The sequence below is a fragment of the Cyprinus carpio genome, chromosome B4 (assembly GCF_018340385.1).
Source record: "Cyprinus carpio isolate SPL01 chromosome B4, ASM1834038v1, whole genome shotgun sequence".
Taxonomy (NCBI): domain Eukaryota; kingdom Metazoa; phylum Chordata; class Actinopteri; order Cypriniformes; family Cyprinidae; genus Cyprinus; species Cyprinus carpio.
In genome coordinates this window covers 34,871,974-34,893,441 of record NC_056600.1, presented here as the reverse complement: position 1 = coordinate 34,893,441, position 21,468 = coordinate 34,871,974, and the positions used below count along the sequence as shown (strand labels likewise).

Sequence of the window (21,468 nt, the reverse complement as noted above, 5' to 3'; positions counted from 1 at the left end):
CATTTAAGTCCATTAACTCTCACTCTGACTCCCTCACCAGTGCACTGACTACTGGACCAGGGAGCGGTTTGAGACGCACCCAGAGATTTATTTATTTTTCTTTTCTTTCTGTTAATTATTCTCATCTTAAACAGGAAAAAGTGTCCAAACACTCAGAAAAACTCCTGCTGAAGCAACTGAGATCCACCACACACGATTATAAAGATGGAGTTTATTAAAGAGGAGAGTGAAGACGTGAAGATTGAAGAAACATTCAGAGTCAAACAAGAAGATACTGAGGGACAAACAAAGATGGAGTTTATTAAAGAGGAGAGTGAAGACATGAAGATTGAAGAAACATTCAGTGTTAAACATGAAGATACTGAGGAACAAACAAAGATGGAGTTTATTAAAGAAGAGAGTGAAGACGTGAAGATTGAAGAAACATTCAGAGTCAAACATGAAGAACAAACAGGTTGGTTTTCATTCTAAAATCTGAACTATCCTATGAACTGTCCTGTACCTTTTCTCAATTCATTTGCCTTTGGCACTAGTTTTTTTACACTGTTCTAGTTTTTGGCACAAGTTTTTATACACCCCTTTTACACCGTCTTACTCGTTTTTACTTTTCATAAGCTTCTTGTCGATCCACCGGTTCACATTTAAAACATTTAAAGCAAAAATAGCAGACAGGCTTAATAATATAGCAGATTTCATAATAATATAGAAATATAGTTTTCATGGCCTTAAATTTAAACAATTAGCCTCAAAACTTTCAAAGACTTGCGGAAACCCTAAGAACGTAGTTCAGTGCAAACATTTCTATCATGCATTTGGCAAAAAGCTTTTACTGACTTTGAATTTTACCTTGAAATTTGAGGCAAGTGCAACTCTGGTGTCCTCTGTGTTTGTGCGCAGTGGTGTGATGGCGATTTAAATAAAAATACAGATTGCCAGACAATACAAACATATAGGTATTCCCTTGAACTTGGTAAAAATCTGTTTACCACCTTGACTGGAAAATACTGTTTTTCATTTATTATTAAATGAAATTATGAAATTATTAAATGTTTACCTTAGTGCAATTCCTACTACCCTGAAAATAATAAGGGGAGCAGTTGAAAACTAGAGACCTCTGCTGTTTGGAGAAAGTAGTAACATCATAATCTGAAAACAATTTGTACATGACTTACTTTTCAAATATTTAAAAACTGACCATCCGAGTCTAATATACTGTAGTCCCTATTGTATTTGTATGTTTTTTATTAGGGGCCAAGCCCTGATAGCCCCTATTGTATCTGTACGTTTTCTTTCTTTTTCTTGTCCAACGGGAGTCTATGGGCTGACCTATGAATGGAACATAGGAAAATAATGAAAATTGGCACACTTGTAGTGATGACCATGAGTAGTGATCTGACCAACTTTGGGGTCTCTAGGACCAACTCTATAGCGCCACCACCAGTTCAAAAATTCAACATTAAAATGGTAATAACTCTTAAACCCATTGTTCAAGAAAACTGAAACAGTACACCTGATTCCTCTCTTCATGCTGATCACATTATGTAGCTTACATTAAGATGCCACCCATTACAGTAGCAGCCATTTTGAAAAGTACAATATTTTTTGTCCGCTACTCCTTCTTTAAATTTAGTCTAATTCTTCCGAAACTTGGCAGGGATTAATCTTTGGACTGAGCCACGTAGAAATAACTGAACATTTTTTTAACCTACTGGTGAAAAAAAAAAAGTTATGATGCTATTTCAAATTTTCCTTTCTCTTTGGAGTGTTACAAGCTCTTGGTGAATAAAGAAGAATTTTTATAAAGAATATCTCTCTCATATCCAAAGAGATATTCTTTATAAAAGTTGATACTCATCCACGCCCCCCTAAAACAGCTCGTGCTAACACGCTCCCACATCTCTACGTCACTATGTGGGAAGATTTACATAATGCCGCCCAGATGTTCATGCAAAGAAAGAAGACATATCTTTTATTCTCGTTGTAGTATTGTTGTAGTACCGCAGCCATGTCGAATAGATGCTGTGTGTTTCACTGTGAAAGCGAAACGACTTTGTTTGTTACGTAGAATCTGCCTGCCACGCCGTTCTCAAGCCGCCTGCCTCTGCTCACTCAAGCTGGCCACGGCTCACTCTAGGCCTCCGGCCTCTGCTCAATAAAACCCATTACAATGAGATCCCAGCACGACGAGACAAAACCAATAAAACCCATTACAAACGAGGCATTTGTTGTATCCAGTGGGGACATAATTACTGATTATAATGACTTATACTGTCTTTTTATGCGTTGCATATCGTGCTACGTAAACATGAAACCATGTTTTATGGGGGAAGTCGTGGCCTTACGGTTAGAGAGTCGGACTCATAACCCTAAGGTTGCGGGTTCGAGTCTCGTACCAGCAGGGATTGTAGGTGGGGGGAGTGAATGTACAGCACTCTCTCCACCTTCAATACCATGACTGAGGTGCCCTTGAGCAAGGCACCGAACCCCCAACTGCTCCCCAGGTGCCACAGCAAAATGGCTGGCCACTGCTCCGGGTGTGTGTTCATGGTGTGTGTGTGTGCACTTTGGATGGGATAAATAGAGAGCACTAATTCCGAGTATGGGTCACCATACTTGGCCACATGTCACATCACTTTCACTTTTTCACTTTCATATGTCTGCATGTGTGATCAAAGAAATGAAAAACAAGCTCTACTCTACACTGCTCAAAACTCACGTTTGAATCATCATTGGCAAATCCTTTACATGAAAACGTACTTACAGGCTATGAGTCAGAAGCGCCAGACTGTCCTTGCAAAGTTGGAATTACCCCACTTTATAGAAACGGACACCGGCATTGTAGGCTACTCTCATAGGAAACAGCCGTTGTCCTCCGCAAAATACACTGCACACATCTAAATATTTGGGTTGAACTGTTCCAGAACAGTGTCGTAAATACAACTTAACCACTGATTTCTAGTTGTTTCCTCTTTTGGAAAGCCAAACTAAGTAGCTCCGCTTTCACAATGAAACACAGCGTCTCCACAACATGGTGCCAGCGCCAAGATAGATAGATTGTTTATTTAGCCACACGACAATGCCGGTGGAATTTGTTTTCGGTACAGTATGTTTAAGCTCTACCTCATCATACATTACAAACAACAAATAGACAATACACTTCACAACATGTAACAATACAAGATACAATGGGTACATGACCATGCGTAGTGTATGAGAGGAAAACTAAACTAAAAAAGAGGAATTCAGAGTCCTAATGTTTATGGGGAAAAAGCTATTTATGAAGCGTTTGGTCTTGGTAGAGAGTGACCTGTAGCGCCTCCCCGAGGGAAGGAGCTAAAAAAAGGTGATTCGCTGGATGTGAGGGGTCAGAGATGATTTTCTTTGCCCGCTTTACAGTCCGATATGTATAGAGGGAATCGACTGAAGGCAGTGATTTCCCTTTGATCTTAGATGCTTTGTTGACAATCTGCTGTAGTTTTTTCTTTGTTTGGCTGTCTGTGCTACCATACTGTTATTGATGATGTAATGATGGACTCGATGATAGCGGAATAGAACAGAACAAGGAGCTGATGTCTGATCCGGTATTTTTAAGCTGTCTGAGGAAGTAAAGTATTTGTTGAGCCTTTGCAATGATTTGATTAGTGTTAGTTGTCCACTTCAGGTTATTGCTAATGTGTGTTCCTAAGAATTTAAAGGAGTCAGTGATAGTGATTGAATTGCCATTTATTTGTATCGGTGGTTTAAGAAATGGCCTACATCTAAAGTCAACAATGAGTTCCTGGGTTTTGGCTGTGTTGAACTGGAGGTCATTGTTCGAACACCAATTTACAGCTTGGTCCACCACCATGTGGTACTGTGTTTCTTCATTGTCTGAGATGAGGCCTACAATGGTTGTGTCGTCCGCATACTTTATTATTTTCACTGAAGTGTCCATGGATCTAAAGTATGATGTATAAAGGGAAAAGAGCCAAGGGGAAAGAACACAGCCCTGAGGAGCTCCTGTACTGAGGGTGAGAGGGTCTGAGGTTATGTTATTAACTTTCACCCTCTGTGATCTATTCCACAGGAAGCTCCTTATCCAGTGGCATATGGCTGGATTAATATTCATGTCCAAAAGTGTAGTAAAGAGTTTAAATGGGTTAATAGTATTAAAAGTGGAACTAAAGTCTATGAACAGGATGCGTGTATAGGTGTTTGGTGATTCCAGATGTTGCAAGGTATGGTGGAGTGCTATGCTGATTGCATCCTCAACAGACCGGTTGGCTTGGTAAGCGAATTGATATGAATCCATCTTCAAGGAAGTGCAGGATTTCAGGTATGCCAGAATAATCCGTTCAAATGCTTTCATTACCACAGATGTTAGGGCAACTGGTCTGAAGTCATTGAGGCAGGTGATCTTTGAGGACTTTGGCACAGGAATAATGATGGAGCATTTAAAGCATTGTGGGACTGTACATTGACTTAATGAGGTGTTAAAAATGGTGGAAAAAACAGGCGCCAATTGAGCTGCACAATGGCTAAGCAAAGCAGGACTGATCCCATCCGGCCCTGCTGCTTTCCTGATCTTAAGTCTCTTAAATGTAGTTCTCACCTCATCCTCCTGGATGCAGAAGGGTGGTGTTAAAGTGGGGTCGGGGGAAATGACTGGTGAGGTAGGTTTTTCAAATCTTGCATAAAAGTTATTTAATATATCTGGGAGACTTGGATCACTGTTAAGGGAGGAAATGGGGCGTTTTTTGTAGTCTGTCATGTCCTTGAGATTTTTCCATATTAATCTTGAGCTGCTTGATGAAAATTGTTGTTCCAGTTTCGTTCCATAACTCTGCTTTGCTCTCCTTATAGCAGCTCGTAGTTTATATTTGCCAATTCTGTATTGACTCTTATCTCCACTTTTGTATGCACAGTTCTTTTCTTTGCGTAAGAGATGTAAGTCTTTGGAGAACCATGGTTTTTTAGTACCATAGGATGTCACTGTCTTGGTGGGGATGCATATTTCCTCGCAGAACTTTACGTATGATGTCACAGTATCAGTGAATTCGTCGAGGGAGTCACAAGCTGCATTGAATATGTCCCAATTTGTGCATTCGAAACACCCTTGAAGCGTTTCAATGGCATCTATGGACCAGGACCTGACCGATTTGGATGTTTTCTTAACGGATTTAAGCTTTTGTCTGTACTTCGGAATGAATGAGGAGCAACACAGCATGGTCAGACCTCCCCAGTGGAGCCCTCGGGAATACCCGGTAAGCATCTAAAACAGAGATGTAGCAGTGATCCAGTGTTTTGCTATCTCGGCTATGGCAAGTAACTTGTTGCTTGTAGTTTGGGAGTTCAGATGACAGGTTTGTGTGGTTAAAATCACCTAACACGATGACAGATGTATCAGGGTTGGAGTTTTCAACAGACGAGATGTGTTGGGAGAGATCGCTAATGGCTGTGTTAGCGTTAGCTTGTGGTGGAACGTAAACACCAATTAGTATAATTGAGGCAAATTCTCTCGGGAGGTAATATGGTCTACATTTCAAACTGATGAATTCAAGATCGGGAGAGCAGATGACAGGTTTGTGTGGTTAAAATCACCTAACACGATGACAGATGTATCAGGGTTGGAGTTTTCAACAGACGAGATGTGTTGGGAGAGATCGCTAATGGCTGTGTTAGCGTTAGCTTGTGGTGGAACGTAATCACCAATTAGTATAATTGAGGCAAATTCTCTCGGGAGGTAATATGGTCTACATTTCAAACTGATTAATTCAAGATCGGGAGAGCAGTGACAATGAAGGATTGTTGAATTGTTACACCAGCGCTGATTTACCATGAGAGAAATACCCCCTCCTTTAGATTTGAGGGATAGTTTGACTGACCTGTCGGCTCTGAAGATAGTGAAGCCAGGGGGGGTTACCGCCTCATCAGAAACCGATTGATCCAGCCATGTCTCTGTAAAGCAGAAGGCCGAGCAGTCACTGTAATTCCTGTCCGTTTGTGTTAAAAGCAGAAGTTCATCCATTTTATTTTTAAGGGATCGCACATTTGATAAGATCAATGCCGGTAGTGGGGGCCGGTAGGGCTGTCTCCTGAACCTGGAGACCACTCCAGTTCTCCGTCTTTTTGTGCTAGATGTATTTCCCCATGGTGGCAATCCAGTGTTGTTTACATCCAGTATATCCTCTGGAATGTTGGCAAATAATTCCAAATTGTCAGATGTAATCCTCCTGATATGTAACAACTCCTCACGACTATATGATGTGATGCACGATGTTTTCCTCACATATAACGCAGACAAAAGTGCAAAACATAATAGCAGAGCAGGTGCCGGGGCAAGCCTCCCGGCAGCCATTTTTTTTGACTCTAGCCAACAACAGTGAGAATAAACGGTACACCTTCTTTCTTTGTGTGAACATTTGGGCTACATTATGCAAATCTTCCCACATCGTGACATAGAGATGTGGGGGCGTGTTGGAACGAGCCATTTTTAGAAGGGCGTGTTTGACTCTTAACTTTTATAAAGAAAATCTCTTTGGATTTGAGACTTTAGTCTTTGCAACCTTACAGATCTTCTTTATGCACCAAGAGCTTGTAACACTCCATAGAGAAAGGAAACATTTAAATTGCATCATATGACCCCTTTAAATCAATATAGTTCTCTGTGAACGAGTGAACATGATAATTTTCACATCATTTTGTAGCAAAAACTGTAGACTACAAGATCCAGTTCTCAAAAGTCTTGTGAACAAAAATTCTGTTTTATGGCCTTATTTTAATGACTAAAAACTTGTCATTTTTTACTAACCACGCATGATTGTTTTCTCAAAAACACAAACATGTACTTTCATGCTGCTCACATATTATTTTAGCCCAGTTTGTGCTGATTTCAGTGTTATGAGACTTTAGCCATTAATATGTTTTTAAGATGCTGAAAAAAAAAAAATGTCAGGGCATGTCAAAACATCTCCAGGGCCCTAAAACACCCTCAGACGCCAGAGGGTTAATGAAGATATAGGTAAACATAAAAGCTGTTCATTTAATCTTTTCAGTGTTCTGCAAATAGAGCCAAGGGATGGCTCAGAAGAGAGGATGAGTTGTTTTGAGAGGTTAACGTTTTTTGATTAAAGATTACTAGGGCACATGAATTTGAAAAAATTAAGTGCACATATAAATTATTTATAATAGTATTCCATTAAAAAAATAAGAATTTTCTATTTTGATTTCATGGTGACTTTAAATTAAATAATTTTATATATAATGATTTATTCATTATGTGTAATCATGTAACATTGTAATATCGTGTTATATTTTTTAAACAAATTATCAGCTCTAAAAGATTTCCAGAATTTTTACATTTTTTTGCTTTAGACCATTTACAACAGATAAATCATAAAATTATAACGTTAAGGTTACCACTGCATATTTCTGAAAAAAAATGCAGTGATTAATATATAGTTATTTATAGTTATTTTCAAATCTTCAATGTAGTCATTATAAAAGAACTTCATTATTGTTTATTTAATTCTAACAAATAAGTTCTTGTTAAAACTAACCAATATTGAAATGAGTTAAAAATTATCGGCATATCGGATATCGGCAAATATCCAATATCGTGCATCCCTATAACCAAGTAATTTCCCCAGATAATCGTTTCATATTGTGCGCTTTGGAGGGCTGCTGGACACAAGACAGATAGCCTAGTCATTCCTACAACTGATTAATTTGAGGCCACTGTCCATGTTTCATTAATTTTGTTCCTTAACCCATGATTTAACTAAAATGAAGGAACAAATTAATAAATCAAACAAATTCTTAATTCATGGCCATGAAATCTTTCATTTCCCTTCCCGTATGTTTACTACAGTAAGAGATGTGTGTGAAGTGATTGATAGTAAGTTGATGATAGTTTATTATTCATGTTAGTTGGTTGGTCGGTGAGGATTTAGGAAAAGAAACAATGCCTAAATATTATTGAATTTGTGGATATTCGTGACAGAACAAAGCCACATAAATATGGGCTATATTGGCTCGAATGTCATCCAAAAGCACAGTCACGATGTAACATTTTCCAGCTAACTAATTATTCCTCTAATAAACAAAGCTTTTATACCACACTTGTCATACAGCTTATAATTTGTGAATAAATAATTGCTGGATTCAAAGCTGGATTAAAAGGCGCTGTGACCGACACAGACAATACGTTTCCCCGGAGCATTCAATGATGTTGCTAAACGGTGATGCCACAACTATACGAGCATCGTTCACAAGTTTCTGCATGGACCTAACTAGCCTAGGGCACAGGTTTTCAAGGCCTGGGACAAAATGGGTTGCTTTAAAGAAAATGTATAGCCTATATAAGTAATTTGCCTAAAATAAAAATAATTTGTTTTCATATATATATGAAAATGCACTGATATGAAAATTTTGGCCTATACCGCTAACCGATAATTCTTTAAATATGAAAGCCGATAACCGATATGTTGGCTGATAAATCCACATCTTACATAATTTTTGAGAGACTGATTACCAAAAAAGTCTCAACATTAAAAGGCATTAAAGATAAATCAAACATAAAGCAGCCTTACAAATAAATAAAATAATGCTTAAATAATGGAAACAAGTTCCCTTTCGATACTTCACTCATACTGTGTATGGGGAAAAGCTCCTTTTTTTCCTCGATACTGAAGCCTTTTTTCAATAACGCAGTGCAACTGCACTGCCATTGGTTTAATCTGTAAACTTTTTTAAACCAATGACAGCGCTGCGTAGCTGCGCGAGCCTGCAGGCAAATCGCCAGAGGAAATCAGATCTCACTCCTTCAGTGACGACTTCACTTCGCTGGATCCCGACTGAACGCCTTCGCAGGAACGAGCTCTCGCCGTCACGCCGGCGCTCTCGAAGACAGCCGCTCTTCAGCGCTGATTTCGGGCCGCCCGCTTCTGCTTCTGGCCGCTTCTCAGCGATCTCCTGCCGCTATCCGGCGATCACAAAAGAGCATTTCCAGTGGTTTTCACCGCTCTAAAAGAGCGATTTCTAACGCCGTTTTAATGGCGGCGGCCATGCCGCGCCACAGCTGTGGCACATGCAGAGCCCCTCTGCATGAGGATGACGGCCATGCTGAGTGCGTCTTCTGCCTGGGTAAGGTCCACGCTGAGGCGGCGCTCACTGAGACCTCATGCTGCTTTTGTGAGAGCATGAGTCTCGCCTCTCTGCGCTCGCAGATCGCTTTCTTTAATGAAAATGATCGCGCCCCCCTGTCGTCTTCCTCCTGCGAGCCGGCCAGGAAAAGATGGCGGGGAAGAGGGTCTCAGCGCCTGGATTTGGGTGAGCTCACGCCGGCTCAGCACCCGCATGCCTCACCCTCTCCAATGAGAGAGCCTTCCCCTGTCCTTTTCTCACACCCAGAGCAGCGTCCCTCGGCTGAAGCGAGCGACCTAGTCTCTTTCGGTGGATTGGAGGACGAGCCGCTTGATGACTCCATGTCACTCGCGGCTTCTGAAACGGAGGATGATGAGCTGACCAAGTCGTGGCGTGCCCCCTACTCGGCCCGCCTATGCACTTCCTCCTCTGCAGCTCTCAGCTCAGTAGACGGCTCTCAGGAGAAGGGTTATGAGCAATTGCCGCCCCTGGACGAGGCTGTGGCTGCTCACCGCTGCTCAGAGCAAGCCTGTCCCTTCTACCCCCCATGCGGTGCCTCCTAAGGAGCAGCACCCAGCTTGCCCCGCTAAGCGCGTTAAACCGCCTAGACGTCAGGGTCCCCGGCAAAGGATTGTGCTGGACCCGACGCCCTCTAAATCCTCCTGATTGTTGGGGAAGAAAGAGGAAGGGGCAAAGTCCCACCGAGGCTGGACCACCCCAGAAGCTCTCTCGCCTGCCTGCTATGCGACCTGGGCCCACCGTTGTTGCATCCACGCAAAGCACCGTTATTATGGCAAACACAAATATTTCACGTTTTCAAAAAGAGAGCAGTTTTCCTCTTCCAAACTCGTCAGTGTTCAGGCCCCTAGTCAGCAGCCTGCCATCTGACACTATCCAGCCTCTTGTCACGCGGGCCGAGGCCTGGCAGGCCATCCCCGGAGTGTCCAAGTGGGTGTTGGGGATAATAAAACACGGCTACTCACTGCAGTTCGCCCGAAGACCCCCACGCTTCCACGGGGTTCTACAGCCGTTATTTCCTTGTCCCCAAGAAAGATGGCGGCCTCAGACCCATCTTAGACCTCAGACTCCTGAACCTCTCCCTCATGAAACGGAAGTTCAGGATGTTGACATTGAAGCAGATCCTCACGCAGATTTGCCCCGAGGACTGGTTCTTCTCGCTGGACCTGAATCACAGATGATTCTTGAGATTCGCGTTTGAGGGTGTGGCTTACCAATATACAGTCCTTCCCTTTGGGCTGTCTCTAGCTCCCCGCACTTTCACGAAGTGCATGAACGAGGCGCTTTCCCCTCTGAGACAGATGGGAATCCGCATTCTGAACTATCTCGACAACTGGCTCATTATAGCCCAGTCGCGAACCGAGCTAGACCACCACAGATCCGTGCTCCTGAGCCACTTAGAGTGCCTAGGACTCAGGGCCAATTTTGCCAAGAGCTCACTGCTCCCCAGCCAACGTATTACGTTCCTGGGAGCGGTTTTTGACTCCGTCCATATGAGGGCGGTCATATCACCAGAGCGTTCTCTGGTACTTCAGCAGCTTGCGGCCTTTATCAGGAACAAAGCCTGTTTCCCTCTGAAGTTCTTTCAGAGGATGCTATGGCTGATGGCTTCCGCCTCCCCAGTTTTACAGCTCAGCCTCCTACGAATGCGGCCCCTGCAATACTGGCTGAAACTCCGGGTCCCACCTCATGCTTGGCGGCATGGCCCCTTTCGCATCAGGGTCAACCAGGCATGTCTAGCAGCCCTGGAGCCTTGGATGAACCCTGTTTGGTTCAGTCGTGGAGTACCCCTACAGGCGGTTTACAGAAGGATGGTGCTCTCAACAGATGCGTCCAACGTGGGTTTGGGGCGTTTTGTGCGAGGGCAGACCAGCCTTCGGCTTGTGGTCGGACGAGGAGAGCCATCTCCATATCAACTGCCTCGAGATGCTGGCAGTAGAACGAGCTCTTCAATCCTTTCAGGCGATCCTGAAAGGGCACCAAGTCCTAGTCCAATCAGACAGCATGACAGTGGTGTTCTACATAAATCACCAAAGCGGCCTTTCGTCCAGTGAAATTTTTGTCTAGTTAAATGACTATCGATCATGGAAATTATCAAAAATTTACATTCGTAGTCAACATGGATGTTAAAGTTCCCCAGAATAACAGTTCTCTCAAACTTGAGGCACAAGACAGCAGATCAGCAAATTCAGGCATGAAATCTTCCTTTGTCTTAGGAGATCTATGGACTAACAATGACAAGTAAAGGGTGCTGAGAATTAAAGGGTGTAAAAAAAAAAGAAAATGCCAGCTTGATGTCCTAAACAAGTGAAGAGTTAGCAATATTGAGAAGGGTTTCTCAGATTACATGTAACACCTCTTGCAGTTGCTTAGTGGATATAGGATGCAGTTGTATGTTAGTTTTGACACTTTACGTGTTTGAATGTTTTGATGTCTGTTGTTTTTGTGTTATTAAACTGGGGTTAACTTTTATGTCTTTTTCCACCTTTCAGACCTGATGGCACTGAAAGAGAAGAGTGAAGTACTGAATGAATTGGAAGAGAAAGATCATGATTTCACAAATGGAGAAAAATCTTTTACTTGTTTACAAACTGAAAAGACTTCCTCAAGAAAAAGTGCTCAAAAGACAGAAAGAAAACGTTATTTCACCTGCGAACAGTGTGGAAGAAGTTTCATTAGAAAAGAAAGCCTTAACAGACACATGAGAGTTCATACTGGAGAGAAGCCTCACACTTGCTCTCGGTGTAAAAAGAGTTTTGATCAACATGAAAACCTTGAAATCCATATGAGAACTCATAGAAAGAAACTGTACATATGCTCCGAGTGTGGAAAGAGTTTCGGTCAAAAACGTCACTTTAAAGGCCATATGAGAATTCACTCTGAAAAGCAACCCTACACATGCCCTCAGTGCGGAAAGAGATTTGAACATAAAGGACGCTTTGAAGACCACATAAGAATTCACACTGGAGAAAAGCCTTTCACCTGCCAACAATGTGAAAGAAGTTTCAGCCAAAAAGGAAACCTTGACAGGCACATGAGTGTTCACACTGGAGAAAAACCATACAACTGCCAACAGTGTGGAAGAAATTTCAACCGGAAAGAAAACCTTAACTCCCACCTGACCATTCACACTGGAGAGAGCCTTTTCACCTGCCAACAGTGTGGAATAAGTTTCACTCAAAAAGAAAGCATTAACAGACACATGAGAATTCACAATGTAGAACAGCTTTACTCATGTGATCAGTGTGGAGATAGTTTTGATCAACATGGAAGCCTTGAAGTCCACATGAGAACTCATAGAGAGAAACCCTACACATGCTCCGAGTGTGGAAAGAGTTTCGGTCAAAAACAACAATTTGAACACCACATGAGAATTCACACTGGAAAACAACCTTACACATGCCCTCAGTGCGGAAAGAGGTTTAATCATAAACAACACTTGGAGGACCACAAAAGGATTCACACTGGAGAGAAGCCTTTCACCTGCCAACAATGTGGAAGAAGTTTCAGCCAAAAAGGAAGCCTTAACAGGCACATAAACCGTCACACTGGAGAGAAGCCGTTTATATGTGGTCACTGTGGAAAGAGTTTCAAAAATAAAACAGCATTTAAATACCACATGATTTTGCACATATGAGAGAACTGTATTTTTACATTATCAGTGTGAGTCATGTAAAAATATCAGAGAGAAGCCTTTGCTGTGCCATCACTGTGGGTTGAGGTTCACAGAGGCACCCCAATATAATTCAAAATAGCTAAACAGCAGATTTGGGTTTGTTTACACCTGGGTTTAAAATGCGTTTTGGTTGATAGTGACACAGAGACAGTCTATTTGTGCTCCTGTCTCTTTTGTCCACTTCTGTCCCCATTTTGTCAAGGGGAGGGTAAATGCTTGGGATCTTTCCCATCTTGTGATCAAATAAAATGAATAAAATATGTTTGCTCAATTTGCATATAAATGTAAGTCTTGGGAAAACTACCAAAGAGGGAAAATAAAATAAAGAAGAAAATTTAGTAAGCAGTGCTGGTGATAGTGATAGTAAATCAATAAATTGAAAGGGGGAGAAATTAAAAATTATAGTGTGATTTAAAGAGTGGTATGGTGTAAAGAGTGTAATTGCATTAACAAATTAGTTTAAACAATCAAAATCACGTTTATTACCAAGTACTGTAAGTATACCAGAGGTGTAAAAAGTACTCAAAAATTTTACTCAAGTGAAAGTACAAGTACTCAGTAGTTATCCTTTTTTAATTCTTGAGTCCTTTTTTTCTGACAGACATAGAGAAGAATGGTTAAAGGGAGAGAACGAAAAAAATGCAATGGCACAGGCCAAACATGTATATTTAGTTCAACAACAACAATTAAAATGAAACACAGCGGAACACCAAAAAAGAAAGAAAAAAACAGGGAAAGGGATTAAAAGAAAACTACATCCTTTCCACCCTCATGCCATCCTATATGACTTTCATTTATCAGATGAACACAAACTAAGAGTTTTAGAAAAAATTATTTGGGGCATTTAGAGCTTTTCTCTTAACAAATATTGATAATTATTAGTGACTAATTAGATTAATTAATAAGAAAAGCATGTAATTATTAAGATTAAAAAAATATTCACTGACAGTCCAAATTTCTACTTAATGTTTCATATAATGACATATTAAGTAGAGTAAGAACATCTAATTTAGCATACAATGTTTATTTAAACACTTTTTTTGGAGATTTGTAACATTTAACCAAAAAAAAAAAAAATCCCACAAAAATATTAATTGTATTTAAATTCTCATCACTGATTTTATTTGCACTCAATTTTGTGCATTCAGCTAATATATTACATAGCTAATGGCTCTATCAGAACAGAACAAATAATTGGGGGGCGCATCTTTGCTACCTCAATATGCTTCCTCAGATTTGATGGTGAACTTTTGAAGCCAGACATTTACCTAGAGAAAAATCATAATTGAAGTGTGTGTGTTTGATGCATGAAAACAATGATCATTAGTTCTCACGTCAGGCTCACACGTTTGAGCTTCTGTTTACCATATTTAATGTGCATAAGATAAAATTAAAATATAATGTACTTTTCAAGATGAAATAAAATTGTAAGGAGTAAAAAGTACTGTTTTTTTCTTTAGAAATGTAATCAAGTAAAAGTACAAGTAGTCAGTTTAAATTGTACTTGAGTAATGTTACTTGATTACTGTACTTAAGTATTATTTTGGGGGATTTGTACTTTACTCAAGTATTTTACACCTCTGATGTATACAAGTACGAGGAATTTGTCTTGGTAAATGAGATCAAGTGTGCAAAAGTACTTCAAGACTGAGCATTGGTGGTAATAATTAATAATATAGAGCAGAGGAATAAAGTGATAAAAATTAAAATAGTATGTAAACAATGATTCTAAGTGTGCTTTCACACCTGGCCCGTTGTTTCGGAACCCGGTGCATTTCTCCCTTAGCTTGGTTCGTTTGGGCATATCAGTGCAATTGCACTCAGATCCACACCAAAACACCCGGTCCGAGTTTGCCTGAACGAGGTGGTCTCGGCTAAGTTGAAAACTCTGGAGCGGTTTGGTTGTTTTGCCATTCAAAATCAAAGTGCACTTTTTCATTTTATAATGCGATCTTATTGCTCTTCTTCATAGTAGGTGCTTTTTGAAAATGTTTTCCAGATGAATCCTGGACTCTTGCTCAAAATGATAAATTAATATAACGACAGCTACAAAAAAAAGCAACACCAACAATAAGCCCGCAAAGCTGTTGTTGTTCCATGCTGACGGATGACATAAACCATGGAACTTTGACTAATAAGAGGACAGTTTACTCGCACATGACTTGTATTAACAAATCTGGTCCGTTTAGAAACTGCTGTGTGAAACCGAACCGCCCCAAGAATAAAAAGCAACATTGTAATCATTTTAATCAGAAAACAATCAATCTAAAGCACCCCAAGTTGCAGTCAGATAGGTAATAAAATATGGGTGTGTGGAGTAATAAGTGGTGTCCCATTAAGTGTGATCATGGGAATATAATGGGAGGAAATGTAACGGATGCCAAACGATTACAGATAACTAGAGAGTATTTTGTGTTTTCACCAGAGCTCTTTCTTCCAGTCAGTTTGTTTTCAGCCCAAGCCATGCCATCTCTGTTGCTGTAGGTACATTTGATTTCATAATGGAATCTTAAGTGGTAAGCAACAAGAGTAATTTTTCATCAGTAAGGTCCAGTGAAGTATCACCACACCAGAGCAACTCATTCTTAGTGTAAAGGAGCATTGTGATGCTGCACTAGAACTAGATGACTGAAGGACTGGATTACCTCTTCCCCTGCAATTTATATCAGGACTGCCTTGATGTATTTATATTTTAATAACTTGTGTAGCCTTATGAAGAGAATAAACTGGTTTTATAAGTGAAGCTGTTAATGCTGCTTTTGAATTTGGTTAATCATTATCTGCCGAGATTTAATAGTCTCTTATTTGCAGTTGATTTAAGTGTTACTTTTAACAGTACATTTACATTTACATTTAATCATTTAGCAGACACTTTTATCCAAAGCGACTTACAAATCAGAACAGTAGAAACAATAAGATCAACGAGAGAACAACAACGGTATACAAGTGCTATGACAAGTCTCAGTTAGTCTAGTACAGAACACGTAGCCAGGGTTTTTTTTTTTTTTTTTTTTTTAATATGATAGACAAGAAAAAGAAAAGGTAAGTACTAGTATCAGTTGGTTAAGTGCAGGTGAAAAAGATGAGTCTTTAGATGTTTTTTGAAAATGAGTCAAGACTCAGCTGTTCGAGTTGAGATCGGGAGGTCATTCCACCAGCTGGGCGCAGTCCAGGAAAAGTCAGTGAGAGTGATTTTGAACCTCTTTGGGATGGCACCATAAGGCATCGTTCACTTGCAGAGCACAAACTTCTGGAGGGCGCATAAGATTGAAGTAATGAGCTTAGGTATGTTGGCGCCGTGCCAGTGGTCGTCTTGTAGGCAAGCATCAGTACCTTGAATTTGATGCGAGCGGCTACTGGTAGCCAGTGTAACCTGATGAGGAGAGGAGTAACGAGCTGTTTTTGGCTCATTGAAGACAACCCTCGCTGCTCCATTCTGGATCAGTTGCAGAGGCTTGATAGTACATGCAGGAAGGCCCGCCAGGAGAGCATTACAATAGTCCAGTCTGGAGAGAACAAGAGCTTGGACAAGAAGTTGGGTGGCTTGCTCTGACAGGAAGGGTCTGATCTTCCTAATGTTGTATAGGGCAAATCTGCAGGACCGGGTCGTTGTAGCAATATGGTCTGTGAAGCTTAACTGATGATCCATCACAACTCCTAGGTTTCTGGCTGTCCTGGAAGGAGTTATGGTTGACGAACCCAGCTGTATAGAGAAGTTGTGATGAAACGATGGGTTAGCTGGAACCACCAGCAGTTCCGTCTTAGTAAGGTTGAGCTGAAGGTGATGGTCATTCATCCAGCTAGAAATGTCACTCAGACAGGCTGAAATGCGAGCAACTACCGTCGGGTCATCTGGTTGGAATGAAAAGTAGAGTTCAGTGTAATCAGCGTAGCAGTGATAGGTAAAGCCATGCTTCTGAATGACAGATCCTAATGACGTCATGTAGATGGAGAAGAGAAGTGGTCCAAGTACTGAGCCTTGAGGAACCCCTGTAGCAAGTTGTTGTGACTTAGAAACTTCACCCCTCCAAGACACCATGAAGGATCTATCAGAAAGGTAGGAGTTAAGCCACTGGCGTGCGGTTCCAGAGATGCCCATCTTTCTGAGGGTGGACAGGAGAATCTGGTGATTAACGGTGTCAAAAGCAGCAGACAGGTCCAGCAAAATGAGTACTAAGGATTTTGAAGCTGCTCTTGCCAGTCGCAGGGCTTGAGTAACCGAGAGCAGGGCAGTCTCAGTTGAGTGGCCGCTTTTGAAGCCAGATTGGTTGCTGTCCAGGAGGTTGTTCTGTACAAGAAACAGAGAGCTGGTTGAACACAGCTCATTCGATTGTCTTTGCAATGAATGGAAGAAGGGATACCGGTCTGTAGTTTTCTAGAAGTGCTGGATTTAGAGATGGTTTCTTCAGCAGTGGGCTTACCCGAGCCTGCTTAAATGCTGAGGGAAATGTTCCAGAGTGAGGAGAGGAGTTGATAATGTGAGTAAGTGAAGGTATGACTGAAGAAGAAATCGCTTGAAGGAGGTGAGTGGGGATCGGATCAAGTGGGCAAGTAGTAGGATGACTGGACAGGATAAGTTTGGAAACGTCCGTCTCTGAGAGTGGAGAGGAGGAGGAGAGAGAGTGTGCATTAGTCGTTGTGAAGTTATCCTCAGTCTGCGTTGTGGAGAATTGGTCACTGCAGTTTTCTTCACAAATAAGACAAGAACCATCAAAGTCGTCAGCTGTAAGAGTCGATGGAGGTGGAGGCGGATTAAGAAGAGAAGAGAAGGTTTTGAAGAGTGTCCGAGCGTCACAACAGTTGTTAATTTTGTCGTGGTAGTGTGATGTTTTAGCAGTGAAGACGTTTGCAGAGAAGGAAGAGAGGAGAGACTGTTACACACTGAGGTCGGTAGAGTTTCTTGATTTATGCCATGTCCTCTCTGCAGCCCTGAGTTTAGAGCGATGTTCATGGAGAACATCGGACAGCCAGGGGGCAGATGGGGTGGTGCGTGCCAGTCTAGACGACAGTGGGCAAAAGTTGTCCAAGCAAGAGGTTAGAGTGGAGCAAAAAGTGTCCGTAGCACTGTTCGTGTCCAGAGCTGAAAACTGCGAGAGTGAAGGAAGTGAGGATGAAACCACAGAGGATAGGTGAGATGGAGAGAGTGAGCGTAGGTTCCGTCGAAAGGTGACCTGCGTTGGAGCGTGTGCCGCTTCAGGAGTACGTGCTAGGTTAGCAGTAATGAGGAAGTGGTCTGAGGTGTGCAGTGGAGCAACTAAAGAGTTGTCCACTGAGCAACAGCGCGTGTAGATGAGGTCCAGTTGGTTGCCTGATTTGTGAGTCGCTGTAGTAGACACTCACTTGAGATCAAATGAGGCGAGCAGAGTGTTGAAGTCAACAGCCTGGGGTTTATCTAGGTGGATGTTGAAGTCACCAAGCAGTACCAGAGGAGTACCATCTTCAGGATAGTTTGATAGCAGCACGTCCAGCTCCTCCAAGAAGTTTCCCAATTGACCTGGGGGACGATAAATGACCACAAAGTGGATATTAACAGGGTGGGTTACAGTAACAGCATGTGATTCAAATGAACCGTTACCTGTAGGTTTTGGTTGAAGATCAAATTTCCAATTTTTCGATATAAGGAGACCAGTACCTCCACCCCTCCCAGTCGTACGAGGGGTGTGGGAACAAGTGAAATGAGTGGAGAGGGCTGCGGGAGTGGCAGTGTCTTCAGGTTTGATCCAAGTCTCAGTCAGTGCCATGAGGTTGAGACCGGAATGAGTAGCAATAGAAGAAATTAAGTCTGCTTTGTTAACAGCAGACTGGCAGTTCCAGAGACCAACTGGAATAGAGAGCGTAGTAGTAGAGGTCAGAGGGACAGGCCTTAGATTTGTGGGGCAGGCCTTCCTTCGACGTACATAGCATGCTCTCCGAGTGTTAGTAGTGATAGTAGAGATCTGAAAGCACATAGTGACTACAAGTGACCAAAATAAGTATTTGAGGACGAGCTGTACAAAAATTGAAGGGGAGAAAAGCAATACTCAAGTGCCCTGTCGGTGTCCGTGCTCGGTGGAGTCGTGCAGGTAGAGTCGATGGTCTTTACACTCATCGGTCTTCCGCGACCGCTGCCGCGGTGACACTTACCACTTATATATTTGCCTGATTACCTGTGATTGAAGTCAGGTGGTCACGCCTCCCTATTTAGCAGACCGAAACTGGCCAATCCCGCAAACGCAAGACATCTCAATGTGGTACTCATGCGCTGTGATAAAGCGTGAAGTGGAGTGTGAAGTGCATAAACACGTAGCCTTAGCCTTCTCAGACAGCAGGTGAATACCAATGGTTGTCTTGACAAGTATCCTTGTAAGCACAGTCGATTGTTTTAAGTTAACGTAAACCATAAAGAAAATATCAAATTTATATCAGTATAACGGATCTGTGCATTTCTTATGTAAATGATGTTAATCAAAAAGAGCAAAAAAAATTGTTTGCTGCTTTAATAGCTTTAATGGATATTTGCATTCATATTAATGTTAATGAAGTAATTCCGTGGGAGTATGGGGGGGGTGGGGGTGAGTGAAATTACACAAACTTGGGTGGGGGTGGGGCATGTCCTAAAAGGTTGAAAGCACCTGTCCAGATCACCATTGATAATTTGGATCTCACTGTGACACTACATACAATGAACATTAGCCATCAACATTTGGACAACCACTGACTGCAAACAAATATATTTGCTTAATCTCAGATCAAATCATGAAATACAGTTTTTTTTATTATAATTAAAAAATCTGGCACATTGGCTGCGTCAAAACCGTATACTCAATGAGTAGGTACTTAATTTAAATAAGAGCAACGAGTGCTAAAAGAGTACGTATTCTCATCTCATTCAAATCTCATTATGTACACGAGCTGCCATGTTGACGTTATCATCTTCTTTGATGGCCGTTTACTCCTTAGGAGTATTACCGCCACCTACTATACAGTTTACTCACTTGTGTGACGAATCTGTGTTGATGTTACCATGTGATGTTATACCAAGTGCAACAACTTTCAAGGTATGACTGACAGGTGCATTAACACCTGATTTCATCAGTAGCATGACAACCATACCACCTTGTACGCCTTCTTGAAAACTAACAAAATGATTGCAAAGTCTTCACGGAGACATAGGGCAGCTGCTCGAAGATCTCAATTTTGGAGAAGACTTGATTGTACACTTGAAAAATGTTAGTATCAATTCTTAACAATTAAAATGAACCAAGAACTAATTGGATTGCTAACTCACCCCAACAATTACATAATAATGATAAATGCTGACTAATAGCTGACTGTACTGCAGTAAAAATCTTGAATCTTGTTAATTATATTGCATATTTTCTTACTAAAAATTATATATTTTAGTAAAACAAGCAAAAATGTAACTTATTTGTATGGTTACATTATATGACACACTATGCATGAACACTAGACAAAATCAACCAATGTGAATACATACATTTTCAGTCCAAGCAATGAATTAATGCATGAATTAAGCAAATTATATTTTATTTTCTGACAACAATAGGAAACATGAACAAAAACTATCACATGTAACAGACAGTGAACCCAACATCTAACTGCCATCTCAACAGAGCTGTGGCAATTCTGCGGCTTTATTTGGATAAAGTAGCTGACCACATTCACCTGTCTTTGCCGTCCATCAGGTCCCTCATTGGGGCAGTCAGACAGGAATCTGACCCTGGGTGGAAAAGGGACATCGAGGTGCTTGTGTTGTACAGGATCCTACAGGGTGGTGTCACAGACCTTTAATATACCTAAGATCTCTGTGCATGATATTGTGTTCAGAGTAAGCAAAGCAGCCCCGGGAATTTTGAGGAGCGTGATTTGCTCTCCGACCGGAGATGATCTGGAGGCAGTGAGAGCAGGATTTGCACAGGTGTCTGGGTCACCAGCTTTCAGCAGTGCAGTTGGTGCAATAGACGGCTGTCATATCCGAATGAAACCACCAGCAATTGACTCCCACTGTTACTTCAGCAGGAAGTTGTTTCACTCCATCCAACTACAGGACATCACAGACCACCAGGGGAAATTTACTGACATCTTTGTGGGATATCCTTGCCCCATCTGCCTCATCACCCCATACAGATTCTGTACAGAACCCTGTGCAGGCTCGTTTTAACAGCAAGCACTCCAGTAACTAGAACATCGTTGAGAGAGCTTTCAGGATGATGAAGACACGCTGACGCTCTATTTTCTTTGAGGCCTTAGATCAGCCCTGCCTTCGTGCCTGAGGTGTTCGCGTACTGCACTGTGCTTCACAATCTTGCTCCTCTTAATGAGGACATCATTGAGCCAGAGGATGAAGAAGACCATGATGACGGCCCCTGAATCCCACAACCTTGAGGCAAGAGTGGGAGATCACGAGCGGGTGTTGGCTGCTCCAAACATTCATGTGCCTGGTCTCCATGAGCATGACTACCCATGAAACATTTAAACCAATTACAACATTTTAAAATTCATATTGTCAGCATTCTTTCATGTTTACGATTACATGCTAACTTTTGTCGTAGCTTCAGTACTTTTGTGGTGTAGTGTGCTAAACCCCGGAACTGGTAGGAAGCAGAAGTTCACTGGTTCGATCTCTGAAGTCGTCACCACCAGTGTGTCCT

The 21,468-nt window shown here is 41.6% G+C and overlaps 1 protein-coding gene across 1 annotated transcript; it reads left to right on the top strand.

Moving 5' to 3' along the window:
* The first annotated feature begins 402 nt into the window (after positions 1 to 402).
* Positions 403 to 14,263, top strand: LOC109047687 (gastrula zinc finger protein XlCGF8.2DB-like). Its single transcript, XM_042722946.1, has 2 exons — positions 403 to 454; positions 11,634 to 14,263. Exon 2 carries the CDS (start codon positions 11,639 to 11,641, stop codon positions 12,776 to 12,778), a length of 1,140 nt encoding a protein of 379 aa, XP_042578880.1. The 5' UTR covers positions 403 to 454; positions 11,634 to 11,638; the 3' UTR covers positions 12,779 to 14,263.
* The last annotated feature ends 7,205 nt before the right edge of the window (positions 14,264 to 21,468 follow it).